This window comes from Octopus bimaculoides, chromosome 2, assembly GCF_046866305.1.
Source record: "Octopus bimaculoides isolate indiv1 chromosome 2, ASM4686630v1, whole genome shotgun sequence".
In the NCBI taxonomy this organism is placed as follows: Eukaryota; Metazoa; Mollusca; class Cephalopoda; order Octopoda; family Octopodidae; genus Octopus; species Octopus bimaculoides.
The window spans coordinates 45,633,675-45,658,675 of record NC_142929.1 but is presented as its reverse complement, the minus strand read 5'-3'; the positions used below and the strand labels follow the sequence as shown (position 1 = coordinate 45,658,675).

Below are 25,001 nucleotides of genomic sequence, written 5' to 3'. Positions count from 1 at the left end.
TAAACTCATTGCTGACTTTCGCCTTACTGACAGCATCCCTGTACATGACTTGTACAGCTCTCATCACCACTTATCAATCCCTAGCTTCCATATTGACTGCTTGATAAAGAAGTGAGGGGCTGTCAAAGGCTTTTTCCATGTCACCAAAGCCAAAGATATATATATATATATAGATATACTTCAAAATTGTACAAAAGAAAAAGACTGAGACAGGTGAAGAAACAACAAACAAGGTACATTAGTTTGAAGCTCAGGAAAAATGGAAGAGTCTTTGATATTTCAAGCCTATGTTCTTCTACAGAAAGGAATGAGGAGAGAAAACAGATGGAGAGAAAAAAAAACAGAGACACACTCACACAAACTATGATCATCATCATTTTACATCCGCTTTTTACCTTAGATATGATAGGTTATCAAAGTCTCAATCAGTTCTTATTTGAAGTTACTGCTTTCCATTCCTAGAAAGTTAAGGGCCATGTCATGAACATCATCATCATCATTTAGTCTTTGCTTTCCATGCTGGCATGGGTTAGATGGTTTGACTGAAACTAGTAAGCTGGAGAGCTACACCAAGTTCTAGTCTGATTTGACATGGTTTCTACATCTAGATGCCCTTCCTAATGCCAACCACTCAAAGAGTGTAATGGGTGCATTTTATGTGCCACCTACATGGCAACAGCATCGGCCACAACTACAAATTCACTTGGCTCAATGAGTCTTCTGAAGCATAGCATATCGCCAACAGCTTTGTTCACTTGTCATCACCTCCGTGAGGCCCAACATTCAAAGGGTGCTTTTTACAAGCTACTTACATGACACCTACATCAGCCATGACTATGATTTCACTTGGACTGACAGGTCTTCTCAAACACAGCATATCGCCAAAGGTCTCGGTCACTTGTCATTGCCTCGGTGAAGTCCAGCATTCGAAGATCATGATTCACCATATCGTCCCATGTCTTCCTGGGCCTACCTCTTCAACAAGTTCCCTCCACAGTTTTACTTTCAACTGAGGTTCTTCTATAGTTGAATATCCTTCATTTTACCACCCACTTTACAGAATGTATGGTTGCATTTGCCTTGTGCCCCCATAAAACTAAAGAGTCCTCACTACTCTTAGCTGTGGTAACAGGACTGTCAATTTCGATTTCACTTGCCCCAACAGGTCTTCGCAAGCAGAGTTTAGTGTCCAACGAAGGAAGGTTAGCATGGGTGCCAGTCGTCAAATTTGGTTTGATTCCAATTTCACTTGCCTCAAAAGGTCTTTGCAAGCAGGGTTTTGTGTCCAAAGAAGGAAAGGTACGCATAAGTGGACTGGCTACATCCCTGGTAAAGGCCACGGGTTATGGTCTCACTTGGCTTGCAGGGTCTTCTCATGCACAGCATATTTCCAAAGGTCTCAGTCACTAGTCATTGCCTCGGTGAGGCCTAATGTTCGAAGGTCGTGCTTCACCACCTCATCCCAGGTCTACCTCTTCCACAGGTACCCTCAACCGCTAGGCTGTGGCACTTTTCACACAGCTATCCTCATCCATTCTTGCCAAATGACCATACCAGCGCAATCACCTCTCTTGCACACCACAGCTGATGCTTCTTAGGTTCAACTTTTCTCTCAAGGTAGTTACACTCTGTCGAGTATGCACACTGACATTACACATCCATTGGAGCATACTGGCTTCATTCCTTGCAAGCTTACGCATGTCCTCAGCAGTCACGACCCATGTTTCAGGGCCATGTAACATGGCTGTTCGTACACATGTGTCATACAGACTGCCTTTTACTCTGAGCGAGAGGCCCTTTGTCACCAGCAGAGGTAAGAGCTCTTTGAACTTTGCCCAGGCTATTCTTATTCTAGCAGCTACACTTTCAGCGCACCCTTCCCCGCTACTGACTTGGTCACCTAGGTAACAGAAGCTATCAACTACTTCTAGTTTTTCTCCCTGGAATGTGGCAGAAGTTGTTCTTTGCACATTTTCAGTGCTTATTGCTCCTGAGCATCTGCCACATACAAAAACTATCTTCCTAGTTAGCCTTCCTTTGATATTGCTGCACCTCTTATGTGTCCATAGCTTACACTGGGTACATCTCATAGTGTTTCTACCTACGCCTTTTCTACAGATCAAGCAGGGCCATCTACCTGAAGGGGTTTGTGGTTTGTCTACCTTCCTACTTATTAGGACTTTGGTTTTTGCTAGGTTGACTCTAAGGCCCTTCGATTCTAATCTTTGCTTCCACACCTGAAACTTCTCCTCTAGTTCTGATAGTGACTCAGCAATTAGAGCAAGGTCATCAGCATAGAGGAGCTCCCAGGGGCATCCTGTCTTGAATTCCTCTGTTATTGCCAGGAGGACTATGATAAATAGGAAGGGGCTGAGGACTGAACCTTGGTGGACCCCTACCTCTACCCGGAATTCTTCACTAAATTTGTTGCCAACCTTCACCTTACTGATAGCGTCTCTGTACATGGCTCACACAGCTCTCACTAACCATTCTTCTATCCCTAGTTTCCTCATTGACCACCAGATAAGGGATCGGGGGACCCTGTCAAAGGCTTTCTCCATGTCAACGAAAGCCAGGTACAAAGGTTTATCTTTGGCTAGGTATTTCTCCTGCAACTGTCTTACCAGAAATATAGCATCAGTGGTGCTTTTCCCTGGCACGAACCCAAACTGCATCTCATCTAAACTGACTCTCTCGAGTGGTCAATATCAATAACAAGTGACCTAGTAAGAGAAAGTCCTGATGGATAGTAAAGAAAGGGTGATGGAATGAATTAGATACAAACAGATTTGATGTCGTCCATTACATATAGGCCTTATGATGAGCAAGAGGGGTGTTAGGGCAAATGCTAGCTCTTGTGAGATAAGTGTCATGATACACTAAATAGTAGACAGTTTGAGTGTCAGAGTACAGTGAGTAGAAAAGATCCTCTGCTAGCCTGAGTTATACTGGCAGCATAATACTGTAAATAGAAGCGAGAGTGAGTGGAGAGAGATGAGTGATAAGGAGATAAGTGATAGAGAGAGAGAGAAGAGTCAGCAGCAAGGCAAGTGGACAGTGAAGCCAGTGAACAGTGAGTGGACTAAAAAAAGATTAATGCTACAGAGATGAAAGTTTATCAGAGATAGGGGAAGTATCAGATGAGGACACAACAATAGAAATATCTACAGTAATCCCTCGGGTGTTACATCCCAAATCCATGAAATAGAAACAGTACTGTATTGCATATTTTTTTTAAAGTTATTTTTATAATTTGTATATATATATTTTAAATGCAAAACAACACCACACACTTGCCTCCTGAGTTTCATTTTCCATACTGTATGTGCGATTCTTTGTTTACTCATCTACGGTACACTACATATTTTCTTTTAATACATTTGAATTATTGTGTTATACAGTGCAGTACTGTACTGTATTTCCATTTATTGATTTATCAATTTTTAGGCGTGAAAGTGTTTATTTTACCACAGAAATGATTAAAATCCCAAAACATGTATATACCTATCGGCTGCAGAAACTGCGATATACTGAGCAGTCCATGATATAAATTTACATATATTAGCCAGAAGAATCTGCGATGTACCGAGGGTGCAATAGGTGAACTGCGATGTACCGAGGGTGCAATAGGTGAACTGCGATATGGCAAATGATTACTGTATATCTCAGTATTAATACTGCCTCTGTCACTAATATACAATAGAAATATATACATATGCCTCACTACCACCATTCTTACAGTACATTTGTCACTGTATGTTAGTAATCAACACTGTCCTTGGTCATCTCCTTTGTAAACTTCAAATCAGTCTCCACCACTTTGTCCCAAATCTTCCATAATCTCCCTCTTCTACAGGTTCCATTCCCTTTGAGGGTTATGCACCTTTTTTTACACAACTGTTATAAGCATCATCCACAAGCATCACATGCCTGTACCAGTGTAGTCTTCCCTCTTGCACATTATATCTGATTCCTCTTTTGCACAGTTTATACATACATAGATGAATAAGGGTATATTGAATAACATACAGGATGAATTCTAGATTTATTGAAATCATCTCTGCTTCCAAAGAAGGCAGACCAATTGAATGTTGGCAATTGATATTAGCTCAAAATGAGAAAGGGGAGATAATCTGAAGAATCAAGAAGTCTCCAAAATCGTCATGCTATTCAAGAAAAGACAGTTTGATTGTCTGAAGACAAGAGGACAGATGTAGACTTGTTTCCACCTCAATAGGTATCTTCACCACAATTATCCTATCTTATTTTTCAGCAGACAAGAAACTTAGACATATACAAAAAATATTAGAACACTTTTTATGGCTTATATAATTTGCATAAATGCAGCAAAAATATGCTAAGAGAAGGGCATCCAACTTATGGAGCCGATGCCAAAGCAGACATTGAAGCATAATGCAGTCCTCCAACTCAATGGACTTTAGCAAACAATCCAATCCATGCCAGCAAGAAAAATGGACATTAAACTGACTTCTGTCACATTCTTTCTTATTACCTATTCTATGACGATTCATGTAGCAGCATTAGTTTCTTTTATTACATCTGGTCATTATTTCTTCTAGCAGGCTCTTCCATTTGTCTTCTACCATCTTGTCACCCAAACCTCTCCTCCTTCATACACATCTTTCTCCGTCTCACCTTAGTTCATCTGCACTGACTCTTCTACCGACTTGGCAAAGGAGGAGGGAAGCAGACCGCCCCGGGTGACGCTTTTATAGGGGCCGCACTTTTGACTGTGCTATATATGCCTGTATAGGCTTGGGGAGCTTGGTGAGCGAGGCAAGAAAATCAAGGGCTATGCAGGCAACACCCTCTAGCTACGCCACTGCACCTTAACAGAGACAGTATATAGTGACGTAGACTCGTTTGTCTTGCAGGTTACAAGGCAACTTCACTAGTGTTGGTGCCATGACAAAACGTACCCAGGACGCAGACAACAAAGGGTCGAGAGAATCCTTTAATCTTGTCCGTCGAAGACATGGTAACCTCTGTAATGCTGGTGCTACGATAAAATACGCCTACTACAGCATTCACACACACATATATAATCAATATTAGTTTACTAATTCCATTCAGCCGATATCGGGCCGCTGCTGGATTAAGCCTCAGCATGTCGTTGGCAAGTCAGAGACCTGCGTATACTTGTTTACTAAATAGGTGGCGGGGGGGCATTCCGGTGGCCGGGCGATTAAGGCTAGGCCGTCGGCACCTAATTTCCAATTTATTGTACTATAATAATGTGTACTCAGAGTTAGACAAATCATTAAAATACGAACCTCATATATGAAATTCCATATATTACATTAGCTTATAGTAGATTTGAGTAACCTTTCAAAAACAAGAAATAACGCTAAAACATACAACTTATTTAACCTTGTACAAAACATGTAGGGAGCAAAATAAGAAAACAAATCATCCAGGACGGAAATGTGTATAAGTTTTCATTATAAAATAAAATAAACTGCATAATAGACTTCCACTCTCTATGTATATAGGAAATAGCTCATACAAAGAATAATAGAGTCAAGAGGACGATAATCGTAACAAACCTGAAACAAGAGAAACTCATCGCACGTGATAGTCAAATCACTGGAGGTCGCCATATTTGTCATTGAACTAACCTTTCGACGAGAATCTGCGGCAAGTTTCATATAACTTGATAATATTTTTTTTAATACGAAAAAGTTATAGCTATATTTTATCCTTTCACAATATATTTGACGAACTATATTAGTTTTTAAGCTGGTCTGATTTACATAATTACACGCATGCTCAATATCGTTCAGTCGACGAAGATACAGGAATTGCCAAAGCTTATTATTTATTTTGTGGATGTCTTATGAGATTTCTTCGACAGGTGGCCGTCACGGTAAGATTTAAAAAATAATTGCGAATAACCAGTAAATTATTAGACATTAAGTTATAATTTTATAAAAGAATATTGTCACTAATAGCTCTCCGGTCTCGAGCAATATTCTTGAAATAACCGAAGGCTTGATACTTATAATTTTTATATATGCGTCTTAGTCTGATTTCCAAATTTCAGCAGCTTTCCTTTGATATTGTAATAAATCATAATTTTTAATTTATTCTCAAACAAACATACGTAAATATACTAAGATATGTGCATATTTTAAAAAATAGTTTAGACTAATATTCTATTTATGTATATTAATCTCTTGTAATTTAATCTTTCATCGACTCCTACACTTTAACGTTTCATTAAAATCTTAATAATTCAATCTGACTTTTTTTAAGTGGTAAATCTTTAGAATACCATCCTTATTGATGTATTTTAGTTTCTAACAAATAATTTCTTAATTACACACTCACACATTTCTTGATTGCCTTCAAGTGAGGAATCACACTACTTCAGCAGTGACCAGACCCCCACCTTCCCCAATTCGATAATTACTGAATATACCGATTAATTCCTGTTCAAAAAGACAGATTTTAACAATAACCAACACTTAAGTGATATCGATACATCCTTAATTATGAAACAATTGCTTTTGTCTTCGCTAATATTCCTCATTTAAGTAGTCACACCAGAGCTGTAGCCATATTGTTAGTTCCAAGTAAGCTATGGTCTATTAAGAATGTGCATGGTTATATCTCTTAGTAATTTGTCGTTTTATATAGTCGTCTCTATTTCTGTCTTGTCTTCGAATAATTCTGCAGTTGTTTCTTTTTTGTTCCTGTATTCTTTATCTACCAATAAAACAATCATACGTATTATATCCCTGACAATGTACACACACACACACAGCACGTTCCTTAATTTATAAAAGGAAATGTATTTGGTAGAATTTTTTTTTTTTTTAGTTAAACCAGATTTCTTCCTATGTACTCATCTGTTCCGTTCCTTAAAACTCATTTTTGAGGGGGGGGTTTTGGGGGTTTTTTTTTACCGACTTGATATTTTATCCCCCTCATCTTACTTCACAATATCCCTTTGATATTAAGTAGATTAGATTTTGCTTAATCGGACTTCATTGATCTATAATAAATTGCCTGACACTTTTCTTCCCATCATTTTATAAATCATCGAGTTGTCCTAAGGTTTGGAGCTATATACATTTCTAACATAAATTACATGTGTTCGAATATATTCGGATACTAGATACGTATCACATTTATGTAACATATGCTTCCCCATACATACACACATATATATCAATATATACACACACACACATATATCAATATACACACACACACACACACACGCTTTTGTACATATGCATTTAAGCTACGTATTCTAAAGCTACACGGCAGACAGTTTGCGTCGATGCATATATGATACAACGTAACATTCACTCTTCACTTCATCATTTTGGTTAACTTATTTTTTACTCTTCTGTTAATAGTTCACAATTTTAAGTTGTTTTTTTTTTGTTTTTTAAATAAAGATTTCTAAGGATACGAGTACATAAAAAGGTTTTTTTTTGGTTTTTGTGTGATTTTAATGGATTTCTTTTTTAAAAAATTTCCGTATTTTGTTAGTTTTCACTTCCTATAATTATGTCACAAGATAAAACTTACAGCAATGACTAAATGATGAAATATTTAAAGACATTTTGGCGTGGCTGTCTTATTTTGGAAGTCTTTGTTCTTCGCATTTTTTTTTTTAGCAAAAGCTTTTGGCGAATCAGTCTAAGGCCAATTCGTTTAAAATTTTATTGAAAAATATCCACGATTGTTTTTCATTGACCATAAAAGATAAAGGATAATACTTTTACTAAATAATAAGGATCCAAGAGGCAAATGATGCATATATCTAGTTTTTATAGTATGGAGACAACTCTCTTTTTGAATAGGATCCTGATCTATATTAGTAGTTTCTTCAGCTGAAGGAATTATACAGGCACAAATTATTCATTCCCACAGGACTGTTGCCGTCCCAAACAGTGGGTATATTATTACCTGTGGTTAAAAGCATACCAAGAAGACTTTAAGTGGTCGCTCCTCCTGCTAAAAATAACTGCCAAATGTTCCTCATATCAATCTTCTGCTTTGCATATGGATAGGATAGATACATTAGCTGATATAGTTCTATGTATACTAAAAAAGACAGGATGGTCATGATTGGAATGCTTTTGATCATAAGTTTGCTCGGTGAGGTTTTAATTGGGATGAACAACTTCGAACTACGTGTATTTATCTGTTTGGCAAAGTTCACAAATGTTGAGTGTCTCTGACAGTGACAGAATAGGAAACAACTGTTTCTCTCAGCTGGTTGGCCTGTATCCAAAGTAACTCGTGTTATCTGTGTTCTCTTTCATGCCACAATCAACATTGTCAAAAACACATTACACTCCTTGTCTAAAACACATTACACTCCTTGTTTCTTTTATCACCCTAGAATAATGTAGATATCATTATTTGTATATCATGATTAAAATTTATATTCAAAAGGATACAAAACTAGTTACTCTTTACTTGTGTGAAAAACAAGCATATGATAGAGATGTTTTAATTTGTATGTAGGATAATAATAGTTGGGTTGGGTTGGTCGTACAAACACTTAAACATTCGAAGTTAAAATGTTCAAACAAAAGGAACTAACCTAGTATTATACTAAACATGACCATCATCATTATCGTCATCGTACGTCTGTTTCCGTGCTGGCATGGGTTAAACGGTTTGACTGGAGCTGGTAAGCCGGAGAACTGAACCTGCTCCAGTCGTCTGTTTTGGCTTGGCTTCTACAACTGGATGCCCTTCCTAACGCTAACCACTTTACAGGGTGTACTGGGTGTTTTTTATGTGTCACCGGCACGGTTTCCCTTTACGCGTCACCGGCACGGGTTCCATTTACGCGTCACTGGCACGGGTTCCCTTTATGCGTCACCGGCACGGGTTCCCTTTACGTGTGACTAAAGCAACAATCACAATTCCCTTAGCTTGATGTATCTTCTCAAGCAGAGCAAATCTCGGTCACTTGTCATTGCCTGCATGAGACTCAACAACTGAAAATCATACCCCCCCCCCATCTCGTCCCACATCTTCCTGGATCTACTCCTTCCCCAGGTTCACTCCACAATTAGAGATTGGCACTTCTTTGCACAGCTGTTTTCATCTATACATATCACATGGCCATACTAATGCAGTCTTCTCTCTTGCACACTACATCTGAAGTCTCTTATACTCAGTTTTTATTTTAAAACATTTGCACTGTCACACATCCAGTAGAGCATGCTGGGTTCATTTCTTCTAAGCCTTTGCATGTCCTCTGTAGTCACAGCCCATGTTTCACTAGCATGTAGCATGACTGTTGAAACAAGCATCATACAAATTGCCTTTCTGACAGAGAGGCCCTTTGTTACCAACAAAGTAGAAGTTCTCTTGAACTTTGCCCAGCCTGTTCTTATTCTAACAGCTACACTGTCAGAGCATCCTCCTCCACTGCTGACTTGGTCACCTAAGTAACAAAAGCTATCTACTACTTCTAAGTATCCCACTGGGCATTTGAGGAAATCTATTTTCTGTACATTCTTAGTGTCATTTGTACCTGCACATCTGCCACACACAAAGACTAACCACTTCCTCCGATACTGCTGCACCTCTTGTGTGTCCATAACTTGCACTGGGTACACCTTATGGAGTTTCTACCTACACCTTTTCTACATATCAAGCAGGGTCATCTCCATGAAGAGATTTGTGATTTGTCTGTGTTCCTACTTATTTGGTCTTTACTTAATTAACTCTAAGGCCCTTTTGTTCCAGACCTTGCTTCCACACCTGAAATTTCTTCTCCAATTTTAGTAGTGATTCAGCTATAAGAACAAGGTATCAACATGGAGGAACTCCCAAGGGTAGCCAGTCTTAAATTCCTCTGTTATGTCCTGGAGGACAATGATGAATAAGAGAGAGCTGAGAACCAAACCTTGATGAACTCCTACCTGTACACTAAATTCATTGCTATACTCATTGCTGACTTTCACTTTATTGTGTGCGAACAGCTATGCTGCATGGCAGTGAAACATGCGCTATTACAGCCCATACTTCGCTGGATGTACAATGCCAGTGTGCATGTTCGACAGTGTAAGCATCTTGAGAGAAAAGTTAGGCATAAGAGGAATCTGATGTGTGCAAGAGAGACGACTGTGCTGGGTTGGTCATGTGATGCATATGGGCGAGGACAGTTGTGTAAAGAAGTGCTGAACTCTGTGGAAGGAACCTGTGGTAAAGATAGACCCAGGAAGACATGGGACGATGTGGTGAAGCATGACCTTCGAACTTTGAACCTCGCAGAGGCAATGACTAGTGACCAAGACCTTTGGTGATGTACTCTGCTTAAGCGGAGCCGTCAAGCCAAGTGCACCCATGCTGGTGGCTCATATAAAAAAAATCAACAATTGAACATTGGGCCTGATGGAGGCAAAGTGGCTGAGTACCTTTTGAGTGTTGGGTCTAACGAAGGCAAAGTGGCTGCATTCCTCTCAAGCGTTGGACTTCATAGAGACAAAATGGCTGAGTTTCTTTTGAGTGTTGGGCCTCATGGAGACAAAGTAGCTGAGTTCTTTTCGAGTGTTGGGCCTCATGGAGGCAATGACCAAGACCTTTGGCATTATGTTCTGCTTGAGAAGAAGACCCATCAAGCCGAGCAAAATCAGTCGTGGCAGATAGCGGTGTCACACAAACGGCACCCATGCCAGTGGCATGTAAAAGTGCCATTTGCGCTCTTGGAGTGGTTGTCATTAGGAAGGGCATCCAGCCATAGAAAACCTTGACAAATCAGACTGGATCCCAGCACAGCCTTCTAGGGTGCCAGCATGGACAACAGATGTTAAATGATGATGACGATAGCATCCCTGTACATGGCTTGTACAGCTCTTATCAACCATTAGCAGGGGACCATGTCAAAGTCTTTCTCCATGTCAACAAAAGCCAAGTACAGAGGTTTATTTTTGGCCAAATCTCCTGGAGTAGCCTTTAGTAAAAAGTAAGATAGTCAGTAATATGGCACGGTACAGAAAGTTATTAAACACCTTATAAATCAATATGCAAAGGTTGTCAAAATATACTTTCAAATAACCATGATAAATTCAATTGGTACAAACATTAGTTTTATTCAAGATTGTCATAATGAAGAAAATCAACTGTGTGCAAAAAGAATCAGAAGGCAATAATTTCTTATGTTCTAATAAAACAATTTATTTTACAGACTTTTAGAATGCAGAACAATTGTGTGCAACAGGCACTTTTAATGTGTTCAAACATTAAATTTTAGAACTCAGTCTGACAAGAATATAGTGGAAGACATGAATAGATTTGGTTTACAAGAGTTCAACTGCCTTTAAGATGAAGCAGGATACAAATTCCATAGTACAAGCGCTAGTACTGCTGAAGAGACCAAATTCTGCAAGCCGAATAAATTGATATAGTAAACTAGTACAACTTGAATGTCAAGTGAAAAATTGGGTTTAAGAGTCAGAATTGTTCCAAAAGTCTGTGAAATAAATTGTTTTATCATGTTTTACTACAAGCCTTACCAGAATATAGCCTCAGTAGTGCTTCTCTCTTGCATGAAACCGAAGTGCATTTCATCTAGATTAACTCTTCCTAGTTAGTTAAGCTATGACCCTCTCTGAAACTTTCATCGTCTGGTCCAGCAATTTGATATTTCTGTATATGTGTCACCTTTACTGTACTGTTGTAGCAGTTAACTATAATGCTGCTATACCAGTCATTGGATATGACTCTATTGCCAACAACCTGATTAACTTTGCAGGTGACTAGGCCTATCCCACTCTGCCAGATATCTTAATTATTTCAGCGGTGATTCTCGATGAACTGGGGGCTTTCCCTGTCTTCATATCCTTAATTGCTTTATTTTCCAAGCTACTGTCTATTCAGATAGCTGGTTCCTCTGTTGCATCCACATTAGGCAGACTCTCTTGTTCCCATGCATTTTCTACATTTAGCATCCTTTCATAGTGACACTTCCAAGCCTCTTTGTTTGCAGAATCACTAACTGCAAATGAACCATCATCCATGCAAACACACTTCTCTCCTACCACATCGCATTTGGAAACACATTTCCTGAATCTTTAAATATTACGAATATGTTGTTAGTGTTGCACTTAGTCAGAATAGTTTCCATCCCTATTTTTAATTTTAAATTTCTTTTTAGCTAGTATTAGGGTAGGGATTATTTAAAGTTGTTGATATGTTAGTATATTTATGTATCATGTGCAAAAAGCAAAGTAGTTATTTCAACTGAATTGCATTGATTAGCATGAAGTCACTCACATAGAGCAACAGACATGTTGACTCCTCCCCAGCCTTTTGTATCACTACAACAGAGGCCTCTGTTCCTTGCAGATCACTGGTTTCATGAAACTTCCTTCACTCAAATACTCCCAATTTGTTTGCCTCTTCTCTATTCATCTTCTGTCCATTCCAATTTCTTGTACTAACCACTACATTGAGTTCATCCTACTCAGAACATCAGCCCCCTGCAACTGCTCAATAATCCTATCAATTTCATTAGTCTTAGCAGAGGCCAGTGAAGACCACGGGCACAGTCTCTCTTGCTATACCAAAACAATAAAATATATAAATATATATTTAGACACCATGAGAAAGTACATAAATATTGTAAATATCAACTATCTATATCAATTGATTCACCTACAATGAAAGGCAGTAATATCAAACATCTAACAGAAAGTCAAGTTTCAAAACAGCATGATAGCACCTAACACTGGCATCTATAATACCCCATCCTACCTAGAACATGTCACATACCAGGCTGGTCTGAGCTAAAGTCCAACTCCTCACCAAACCTACTCCAATAAGGAAATATGGACCGTAGCCAAAGAATCGCCAGGTTAACAAGTACTTAGCAATACAAAAAGAACTCTAACCATTATGAATTAAAACTGATACTGAGTGAAGAAAACCCTTAGTTTTGTAAAATGATGCTCTCTTACTTTACTCTTTGAGTAATTATTATGAGGGGCATCCAGTCATAAGTCTTCTTAACAGGACTAACACTTGTCATGTCAATGTTATGTACTGTGGTGGGGGATGCATGTATGAGCATTCTTTGGCCATCATCAAACAATCCTACGTAGCAATGACAAATTTCTTAATTTTAGGATCTTAATTTCAGATCAACGTAACTAAAAATCTCCTTTAAGGTGTCAAAATAGAAAATGAGTGTGTTTTTTTTAAAAAAAGAAAAATGGACCAAGTGTGGAGAAATGCTTCATATACCTCTTCTATGGCACAGAACACACTAATTCTCATCCATACCCCAGTATGGATGAGTAATTGAGATGCTAGAATAAGTGATGGACTAATTAACTTCATGCTGGTAATAGGCATCATGATAGCCTATATAGTCCGTTTATGATTGACTTCTGTGATTAACAAACAGTCAAAATGTCTGGTTCTATGTAACCCTTTATATACACTACCTTAATAATTGCTGACATCAATATTGTCATAATCGGTAATTGCAATTATCATAGCCAGCCAGACACACCATGACCGGTACACTTGGGATATGTAAGCTATGACCATGGAACAAGAAGGAAATAGGAATCATGACCCTTGAAAACAAATCATCATTGTTTAACGTCTGCCTTCCATGCTAGCATAGGTTAGACGATTTGACTGAGGACTGGCGAACCAGATGACTGCACCAGGCTCCAATCTGATCTGGCAGAGTTTCTACAGCTGGATGCTCTTCCTAACACCAACCACTCAAAGAGTGTAGTGGGTGCTTTTACATGCCACTGGCATGAGGGCCAGTCAGGCGGTACTGGCAACGGCCATGCTCAAAATGGTGTTTTTCACATGCCACCTGCACAGGAGCCAGTCCAGCGGCATTGGCAACGACCTCGCTCGAATGTTTTTCTTACTATTTGCAACACAATACCAGCCATCCAGTTACCTCTCTGTCTAGCAGTCATATCAGATTGGTTTTTACTTTTAAAAAGATGTAACAGACAGATTGTTGTGAACACCAAGTTCTTCCATGCTAAGAAATGATCTCTTCAACAGTTACGATGAAGGATGAGGTAGACTTAGTGGGAGAAAGTTGTAGAAATCATAATATCCCTCTCTTGCGTAAAACAAATTCCAAGACAATGTGTTTGTATGAATTAAGATAACTTTGTCTAGTGACAGTGAAAAGGAAGATGTTACTAAGCATTACTATTATGAGAAAAAATACAATGAAATACTCTAAGTGGTACATTATGAAAGTCATTTTGTTGGGTTGGATAAAAAGTTTGTTTGGTTTTCTTTAAACAAAAATAAGGCACAGGTTTTAAATACAAAGTGATTTATTCAGTGATATAATTACCATTTCATTCTAGTATCTTCTGCCATTGCCATAGTGCTGGCCACTTCTGGCATTTAATTTGTCCAGCTGGTCACAGCAGATATCCAAATTAATGGTCCAGTCCTTAGGAAGAAGTTTGTGATTGACAACACCCTTCCAATGCCACCAAATTGAAAGTATAACCTTGGGGAGAAGTCCTGTTTTGGAAGTTGTTTGTGGTGGTTCACTGCACTTACCCCAGGATCATTTGCTCTTCACTTTGTTATAGATGATCCTTTTTTTATCCCCTGTCACTATTCCCTTAAAAAAGGAATTGTCTTCACTTTTCTGCAATGATTTACAGATGGAAATCTATTAGCTGAGATTAGCCTCATTCAGCTGATGTGGGCCCTAAACATCAAGCCTGCTGATATAACCAAGTTGATGAGGATGATTTTCAAAAATTGATTTTGGTATTTGGAGTATATCGGTGATCATCCTGGTCATATAACAGGGGTTGGTGTTTATTAACTTTTTCATTTTGTTGCTGTTAATCTCAGTTAGCCAGCCAGAGCAAGGACTAAAAAATTTCCTGATCGACATCTTGAAAACCACTTCTGGCACACATATTCCATAACAGCATGCTCTCTGTACACAGTGCTTATCTTCCTGCACGTTTCTATTACTTTCTGGCACTTTTTTGAAATGTGCATGACGTGTCAATAATGTTCATTTTGGTCCTCCATTTTTCAGGGTGATCCAAAGCACACAAAATGTAACCTGTCTCAATGCAAGTTCATGTCAAACTTTGTTGAAGTGTAAAATCTCTAATGAGTGTACATGCACAAGGAACAGACTTTCTGGCCAAAACAGTAACATTTTAGCAGCATTGCTGAACAGAGTTCAGCACATTCTATATTTGCTAATGAGATGTTGAAAGTGTCAGGTCACATAGTTGTTATGCTTGTTAGTCAGTCAGAGCAGGAAGGTGTTATCTTCAGTGGTTGATCTAACAAACAGACATCATCATTGTTGCTTTTTAACATCCTCTTATCCATACTTGGCTGCACTAGACGGAATTTATTGAGGCAGATTTTCTATACCCAGATGCCATCAACCCTCACCTATTTACAAGCAAATTAATATTTCCCCATTGCTAAACATGTTTTTCTCAGAAAATTGGAAATAAACATTTCTATGATGGTGATGTTCCTCTATAACCATCATGAGATGTCTGTATAAGGGAGACACATATACGCACACACCAGGCTTCTTTCAGTTTCTGTCTACCAGATCCACTCAAAAGGCTTTGGTTAACCTGGGACTATAGTAGAAGACACTCATGGTGATGCACAGTGAGATTGAACCCAAAACCATATGGTTAGGATTCAAGCTTCTTTACTGCACAGCAATACCTGCTATAACAGTGTCATGATTAAATACTACGAAGGTAAATGAGAATGTAGTGGAGGGGAGCATTTACAGAGACCCTAACCCCTTTAGCATTTAAATTACTCTCTCAAATATAATGCTTATTTATTCACATTGTTATGAATTAATCTTGCATTATTTCAAAGCTTCAAGAGGATGGTGATATGATTGTTTATTTTTAGAATGACATCATAGGATAGTTGTGAAAGCTGTATCTGGCTGGTTTAAACTTGAATATTAGGGCCTGATATGGTCGGTTTAAATGCTAAAAGGTTAACCTGATGGACCAAGTTTTGAAAGTAAGAGAGTGTTAATAAAGTTGATATTAAGTCAGCTTGTAAGAGTGCAGTTTTAATTTAAGGTGGAATGTGGAACCTCTGTTAGACATTTGCAATGGGAGGGGTTTTTTTTTTAAGGCTTTGTGTTTGTATATCTGGAAAAAAATTTTGACAGTGCTAAGAAAACTGTGCAAGACTATGTATTTGTAGCGAGTTCAATGAAGGATTTTGAAGTATCAGTACATGATCATCAGCTTAAGAACTGGTTTTCATGAAGAATTTGTTTTTGCAATTTGATCGCTTTGTCCAGAATTCCTCACAGAGATGTATAAAGAAAATTTTTCATGCCTGGACAAATGATGTAAATGACCAACATGTCAAAGACCAAAATGCTGGTTAATGAAAGGAAACAAACAGTAACTTAATACTGAGTATGTGCAAAATAACTAGTACACTAAGAGTAACTAACCATGGGGGACACCTATGATCTGTTCAGATGGTTGACTAGATGTAGTTAGTAATTTGTTGCATAACTGTGAGAGTAGGAAGGTTTTTAGAAAAAAGGAAGTTGTGTGTATGTCTCACAACGCATTTCTGACTGTAATATAGCTGATTCTGAGAGAGACAAGTATTTTATTTATTGACTGAAAAGATGAAAGACAACCTTAACTTCATGGGATTTGAGTGCAGAGATGTGGAACAACTACAGCAAAGTGTTGTAGCTACTGCTTTTATAACTCAGCTTTTCTCTAGCATGTCCCTGAACAATCTCATTTTTCCTTCTAATTCATTGTTTCTCTTTTTAATGCTTTTTGGTCCTTGGCCAAGTTCTTTACCTAAACTAGGAAATAACCCATGATATCAGATTCTCAAATGAAAGGCATGTGGCTCCCAGAGGAAGAATTTCTCTCTCTCTTTCTCTCTCTCTCTCTCGAGAGAGAGAGAGAGAGAGAGAGAGAGAGAGTACATTCTTACATTGCTCAGTTTGTAGTTCTACCTTTGACTGAAATTGCACCCCTAGAGCCAAAGGCTCCCTATTTGAGAGTCACTGCACTGTACACTGCATATTCTGTTTTGTTTCTCTGAGGAGTATATGCAGTGAGAGCCAGTGTTTCCAGAAATAGGCCTGATATCCAAACAACTAAGATTAGAGCAGTTAATACCTGTTTAAAGGTTAGTAATATAATGGCTAAGGTAGTTTCAGCAAGATACACTTATACAAAATATAGATTCTATTGAGTTATGAGCATTAAGAAGTGAGGTACTGAATTGGTTTAAGTAGAAGAGGTAATGAATAGCTCATTTCAGAGAGAGACTGCTACAATAGCAGAAGATACAAGTTACTGCCTGTGTCTTGGGTGAAAGCTATTTTATTCTATTTTCCTTTTTAAGCTTTAGCTTTTTTGTGTATATTCTGAAGTGTGTATATCTCTTATCTTTTACTTGTTTCAGTCATTAGACTGCAGCCATGCTGGAGCACCATCATGAAGAATTTTAATTGAACAAATTGACCCCAATACTTTTTTTTTAAACCTGATACTTATTCTATCACTCTCTTTTGCTGAACCACTAAGTTATCAAGATGTAAACACTCCAACACCTATTGTCAAGTAGAGATGGGGAACAAATACAGATACACACACACACACACACACACACATACATAACATTTTTCTTACAGTTTCCATATACCAAATCTACTCACAAGGCTTTGGTCAGCCTGAGACTATAGTAGAAGACACTTGACCAAGGTGTCATGCAGTGGGACAACCCAGAACCATGTGGTTTGGAAGCAAACATCTTGCCACATGTATGCCTATGGGGTGGAGGGTTTCCTGAAGTACTCTTTCTGCAGAATTTCTTAGACATCTGTAAAAGATTAGCAGCTGTACAAAGTTAAAGTAGGTTTGGTTGAGTATAAATACAGTTTTCTATATGGATTTAACATCAGTTAAAGGTTTTCAGAAATTATGAGGATTAGTTGTTAAAACGGTATGGCACTTCAATGTGTGTATTATTCACAAGAAGTAAGGAGAGAATTAATCTTTTTAACTCATTTCTTTGGCATGTAGAGTGTGTGAATGATGGTGCTGGGGCTTAGAAAGAATTTGTAAATTCCTTTTACAACATAGTTTGGAGAGATCTCTGTCTAGAAACATGCAAGTGTGTCTGTTAGCATAAAAGATGAAAGACACATAGTGTTGTGTTTGTAAGTGTCATCAGAGTGAAAAAAAAGCTTTGTCTGCCTTGATGTCAGAAAGTTTCTAACCCTGTCTGATTGTTGTGAGATAGTTAATAATCAGGCAACTTAGCTAGATTCTGGCATCAGATGCAAAGCATTTGCTCTCTTTGCTAAAGTTCTCAATGGTAAAAATAAAATATTTGGTTCTGGGAAATTGAAATTAATTGTCACTGAACAAGAAAAGGGACCCAACATTAATATTGGCAATAATCACTTGTTGTATTAGGTCTGCTAGATATGAAGGCAACTGACATGATCTGTTTTTTCTAGTTATATATATTGAAGATGTAGTTTGTAATTAAGTAATTAACCAAGTGTTGAATAATTGCCCATAGAGAGAAGGTAAAGAATTTGACGAGGACAAAACCAGTTTGTGTATACATTGTTCTATGGTAATGTCTAGACTACTGTGAAGTTCTTTTCTTGTTCAACATGAATAATCAAAATAATTACTGCATTTCATAACAGTGTTCATCTCTACCTACTTGTTGGTAGAAGAATTTTCTCTTAATGTTGTAAGCTGTATGTTTTTACATGTTCACCTCTAGTACTGCGTCTTGTTAACCATTTGATTATTTTTGGATTAATTATAGGTTTTGGTATGAATTTGTGGAGGATTTGCTCTGTTACTTATTTGGGTGTCTCCAATAGGTTGGCATTGTTGCAGAATAGCTACCATGAATAATCAGTGTAGAATTGGCAGAGAATCTCAGTTTGACTAATTTGTGTGATTAATATACAATATTCTGATTGAAAGCAAGATGCAGTAGTAGAGCAGAAATTAGAAAACTGTATATATCCAGCTAGAATGATATCTAAGTAGAGACCATATTTTAACATGAGGAGGAAAAAATGGCATAAAAATCTGGTTAGCTATTGAAATGAAGAAATGAACTTTTTCTGTATTTTCTGTGCAAACTAAAGCAGTATAAGTGGTGTTTGAAAACCCTGAGAACTTTGATGCAGTTTGAGAGTTAATTAAATACCTTATGGTTTGGTGAGCTGTAAGTGCAAGAAATGCCTCAAGATGACTTTGAATAATTGGCATTTTCAACCAAAGCATCTGTAATAATCTATTGCTAATATTAAAGAGATGAGCTGATTCTAGAGCCCACATTTGCACAAAAAGTTTTACTATTTTGAGACCAATTGAAACCAGTGTGTCCTAAGCAGTTAATGGATACTTGAGCATCCATTGTATCTCTGTATATTTATCTCTAGAAAATGTGTAATTTTTTGTTAGAGTGTTTGCATGCAATGAACAGTGCAATATTCTGACTAGTAAAACACCCCAGTGTTTTACTACCTCTAACCTGAACTTTTGTAGGTAGATTTTCATGAATTTTACTATTGATGACCATTTGAGTTGAGAGGCAAAAATTATCATTCATCAGAGAAGATAACATTTTGGAAAGAGAAAACCTAGTCCTTTTCTTTTGTACATTTCAAGTGATTTTTTTTATGACTAGATTCTTTCAGATATCTTCAGATAATATATGTGAATTCATTTCAGTTGCTTGTTATGAAATTCTTCCATAAAAAAAAGTGATGTTTTGTTTCTTGTTGCTTTGTCTCTTGAACACAGTCTTTCATTCTATTAGACCACATTGCTCTTGATTTTCATGGACTCTTTTGTACATGGTGATTAAAAGAATATCTCAGCTTCTTGATGATTTTGAAGCTATAAACTTCTTCAGAAGGTGAAATAATTTTTGCCTTCTTGGAAGGTGGCCATTGTTTGTTTACTTTAGTGGAAGCCATCAAACCAAAAATACCTTGCATAATCCAGTTACATAAAAACTATTTCTCTAAGCCTTCATATATAAATTTTGCACATAAATGTTCTCAGAAGTAAATGTTAATAAAACTAAAGCTAAGATATAAAAAGGGGAAACAAGTTTATATATATGTATAAAAGATATAATTATATGACCATAGTAATTCAAATATGACAAATCCTAATTTCTGAAGCAATTTATTTCATTTTATTTATTTACTTATTTTCATTTATTTCTTCATAAAATTAAGATTTTGCAAGTTTTTTTTTTGTTTGTTTTTTTTTTCCATTGTTGGTCGTTCTATGGTGTGTATTATAAAATGTTTTTAGGGTTGTTCTAAAGTGACTTTGAGATCTTTACCCCTAAGGTAAATGTATTCTCAAAATTAAACTTTAAGGGTGTGTAAAAATTACATGATTAGATCATTTCCAGAATTTTTTTAGAAATTTTTTTTTGTTGAAGAAAGACATACATTAGTACCAGAAGTTGACTCATTTAATGTCAGAATAGGTTTTTACAGAAAAAACTAAGAGCTTAAATATAATGAAGTTGACTTTTATTTATGCTGGATGGTATAATGCTTATTTTTTCTGTATAAATTTACTAAAACCATTAAATAGTTAACTACTTTTTGAAGTCTGATGTTCATGGTGGTAATCACAGTCCGAGCCATATTTTACTCAGTTGAATAAAGTGTCATCCAATCTGATGTTTATTGGTAATTAAACTTAATTTGCAACACCTGTGTGTATTTATCAGCTTTATTTTTGTTGATAATTCTTATCAACAACTTTTCCTGTGATCGTGATTTGAGAAGACATACAGCAGTATGCTAAAGATCAGACATAATCCCTTGTGGGCAATGTAAAAAAAAGTTTATTATAAACAACACAAACACTTTATAATTTAATAGCTTTTAATGTGTGACTTGTTAAACAGAAATAATTTTTTTTTAATGACAAATTAATAAAATCTAATCTATTAAATTAGTGAAATTATGCTAAATACGACTAAGTTGAAAACCTTTTCTTCCCGGCCATATCAGCAATTCTGAAAACTTTTGGATGCAAATTTTACATGAGAAGCTTTTTTTTAACAATTTTTATCCTGAAAATCACCTGCATAAATTACACAGGTGTGCCAAATTACATGTGTTTTTACGGTAAACCTCATATAAAAAAAATTGTGATTTGTTCTTTTATTTTATTTAACTAGGATACATTCCAAAAACATGTTTGTTCTCTAAGATTATATATCAGTTGGTGCCCAGAATAAATTGTCCAATGCCTTAGGAGAAGTGTACAAAAAATATCCAACACAGTGAGAGACTTGTATGTGCATCATATTTGCTATAACTCAGTTACTGCTGAGAAAGGTTAAATATATATTCCTATAGAATTAGTTCTTCACAAATAAAACTACAGAATAATCATACATGTGTTTAAGAGAAATATTACATAACACACCACAGATCATAAAGAAACAATGCTTACTTATGGATATTTTGATAACTTAAAATTACATATACTTTAGAAAAATTTTGTTTATTCTTTAAATGACTTACAGATTGAATTTGTTGTATATTCGTTTTTGGTCTTTCTTCTTTGTATGAGAACCCTAACTTTTCAAGGTTACTACCTAAATCTATAGTAACATTGTCAAAAACATCCATAAGTATAGTGGTTGTAACTTTCCAAAACAGTTATAATTGTTTTTCTTTTTTAAATTTGTATTAATTAAATGATTTTCATTAGTTACAATCTGACTTCCTAGACAATACAGATTTTCTGTCCTATGGCTATATCAATACATCTATTTGTACATTTAGAATATTCCAGCAATGTTGTGGAGAGGGGGAGGGGGTTACACTTACCCTGGAAAGTTCTTCCTCGGGATGGTATTGAAATAACATATGGCTTCATAGGAGTAATGTTTTGATGACATCCTTGAGCAGGTATGCTGTTTTCCACAAAAAAATAAGTCGACCTAGTTTTGTTCCACTCTGGAGTTTATCTAATTTATCATGTCTTTTATAGCAGGTCTCTTAAATTTGTATTGCCAAAGCATAGTTTTCAAAGTGTGACTTGGGTTATCAGTTACTAGTCCTAGTGTTGGTACAATCCTTACTGATCTTGACATTATTCCCTTGTACTAACCATTTTTGTTGGTATGCTTTACAGTTCTCTTCCAAATTTTAAAGTGAATCCGTCTTGCTAGTCTGAGCTAATGCCCCCCCCCCCCCCCCCCCCCGTTGAGTCCACTCTTGGCTACTTAGATATTCTTATTATACAAATGCTCCTATTTGTAAATTAACTGTTGTTTGCCATCCAGTCAGTCCAGATCAGCAGATTCAAGATGTTGCCAACTTTTTTTAATGTATCCAATGGTTTCCATTTTTAAGGAGTTTAACATGTAATGTAAGGAAAGGTCAGTCAATTACTGAGAAACTAGACCATTTGCTTGTAAGTGTATAAGTTTTTGCTGCTGCCATTTTAACAGGTGCTGAGTAATATCTTATGATTATAAAGCTGTCAGAACTAATCTTCAGCTCTTTTCTTTGTTTCCAATGTCACTGTTTCTGTAGCGACTTCTTATTTATTTTAGCCTTGGTTTTGACATCAGAGGAATAGATTTCCCTTCTTGAATATTGTGCTAGAACTGGTACTTCAAATGCAATGTGGGACATTGTTAAACTGTGAGAGAAAAACACTAAGTGCTAATTATTTGCATTGGGATGTACTTGAGGTATTCATTTCAAATTTTTCTTGTTTTATGGGATATTCTCTCAGCTATTTTCTGGTATTTGTGACTGTCTTTGTCCAGAGCAGGGTTGATAATTAGGCCATTGATTACATAGCTGCCAGTTTTCTAGCTCTTTCACACAGTTTATAGTTTATGAACCTTTGCCTAGAATTCCGATGTGAACAGATTATTAGATCAACTTGATTTATATACATATGAATATGTATATATATATATATATATATATATATATATATATATATATATAAAAGCTCCCTTTGTATTATTGGCATAACAAAGGCAGTAGATTAACAAAATCAGTAGATTAAATTTGCTTTTCATCCTGCCTGGTTCATGAAATAAACTGAAATGAACAATTATACTCATGCCTGAAAATTTAGGCTTGTGGCTATATCAGATGATAATATAGACATGGTTAATCATGGTATCAGCAAAGTAAAATTATATTAATTTCTTTTAATATTGGATAATATTGAACCCAAGCATACATATCCATCAGACTTCATTGGTAATGATAGGATTCAAGAACAGATCACAGACATTGTCACTTTAGCATTACCTTTGGCTATCTCCGCCTATCCTATTGTTCCTACAATAGCTTCTGCTTCTTTGCCTGGGTTCATTCTGACAAGATCTTTATTAACGATGACTACTGCCATTTAACCATTTAGCATTGGAACTGGTCATATTCAACCCAGATATTCTACCTATTTTATGTTTGTTTCAAATCAGCCAGATCTAGCCTCTCACACCTACTTTACAATGTCATTCTAAAAATAAACAACGACATCAAAATCCTGGCGGTATAAGATAATATATGATTAATTCAAAACAATGTGAATAAATAAGCATTACATTTGACAGAATAATCTGAATGTTAAAGAGTTAAGCCTCATGTCAGTCCTACTTGAGTTGACATATGACTAAAAACATTCCAGCTTTGACTATCCCATCTTTATATCTGACATTGTGTATCTAGAACTACATTGAATAATGTGTCCTTTATTTCTTTCTTTAAGTTAACAGGATATAATCAGAAAGAGATATGGTGGTTATTTCTATGTGTAGAGGTTCTCTTGTTTGATCTTTTGCTGCTGTTTCTACACCAGTGGAAATGGTGTGAAATTTCTATTGTAGAAATACAGCTTGTTTACACAAGTATTGATCCTTGTGAAACTAATGCATTGCTTGATAACTGATCGGAGTATTGACCTGAAAGAATTATCGTGATGGGATCTTAAGACAGATTTGCAATCATTTTAATAGTTTCACTGGCATTCCTTTAGATTCCATCTTTGTCTAAAGTCCATTAACCCTTTTGTTACCATATTTCTGTTGAGGTTCTCTGTGTTTCTTTCAATTAAACTCCATAAGATGTACCCAGTGTAAGCTATGGACACATAAGAGGTGCAGCAACATCAAAGGAAGATTAACCGGGAAGATAGCTTTCGTGTGCAGATGCACAGGGGCAATAAACACCACAGATGCTCAGAAAACAGATTCCATCACATTCCAGGGGGATGAAACTAGAAATAGCTGATAGCTTCCGCTACCTAGGTGACCAAGTTAGTAGTGGAGGTGGATGCTCAGAGAGTGTTACCACTAGAATCAGAATAGCTTGGGCAAAGTTTAGAAAGCTTCTACCCTTACTGGTGACAAAGGGCCTCTTGCTCAGAGTGAAAGGTAGATTGTATGATGTATGTGTGTGAACTGCCATGCGTCACGGCAGTGAAACATGGGCTGTGACTGTTGAGGACATTTGTAGGCTCGAAAGAAATGGAGCTAGCATGATCCGCTGGATGTATAACGTCAATGTGCACACATGACAGAGTGTAAGTGCCCTGAGAGAAATGTTGGACAAAAGAAACATCGGATGTGGCGTGCAAGAGAGACGTTTGCATGGGTATGGTCATGTACTACAGATGGATGAGGAGAGCTGTGTGAAGAAGTGCCACTCCCAAACAGTTGAAGGAATCCGGGATAGAGGTAGACCCAGGAAGACATGGGATGAGGTGGTCAAGCATGACCTTCGAACATTGGGCCTCACAGAGGCAATGACGAAAGGCCAAAACCTCTGGGGATATGTTGTGACTGCGAAGACCTGGCAAATAAAGTGAGTTCACGGCTATATCCTCCACCAGTTTTGCATAACCAGCCCCAGCCCATTGAAATTATGCTCTGTGTCTTTGTATCAGATGATTGCCTGATGA

At 36.9% G+C, this 25,001-nt stretch overlaps 2 protein-coding genes across 3 annotated transcripts in view; one reads left to right on the top strand and one right to left on the bottom strand.

Annotated features, from left to right (window-relative positions):
* Positions 1–5,808, bottom strand: part of LOC106879438 (protein MIX23) — a 28,095-nt gene extending 22,287 nt beyond the window's left edge. The window contains exon 1 of the mRNA XM_014928996.3: positions 5,568–5,808. Coding sequence (XP_014784482.1) covers positions 5,568–5,669 — 102 coding nt within the window. The 5' untranslated portion in view covers positions 5,670–5,808. The remainder of the gene's footprint in view (positions 1–5,567) is intronic.
* The window catches only part of LOC106879430 (importin subunit alpha-7), a 55,299-nt gene continuing 36,099 nt past the window's right edge, over positions 5,802–25,001 (top strand). The window contains exons 1-2 of one of the 2 annotated variants that reach the window (XM_052976953.2): positions 5,802–5,887; positions 22,633–22,773. In XM_052976953.2, coding sequence (XP_052832913.1) covers positions 22,699–22,773 — 75 coding nt within the window. In that variant the 5' untranslated portion in view covers positions 5,802–5,887; positions 22,633–22,698. The remainder of the gene's footprint in view (positions 5,888–22,632; positions 22,774–25,001) is intronic. The other variant, XM_014928987.3, reaches the window with a different exon arrangement.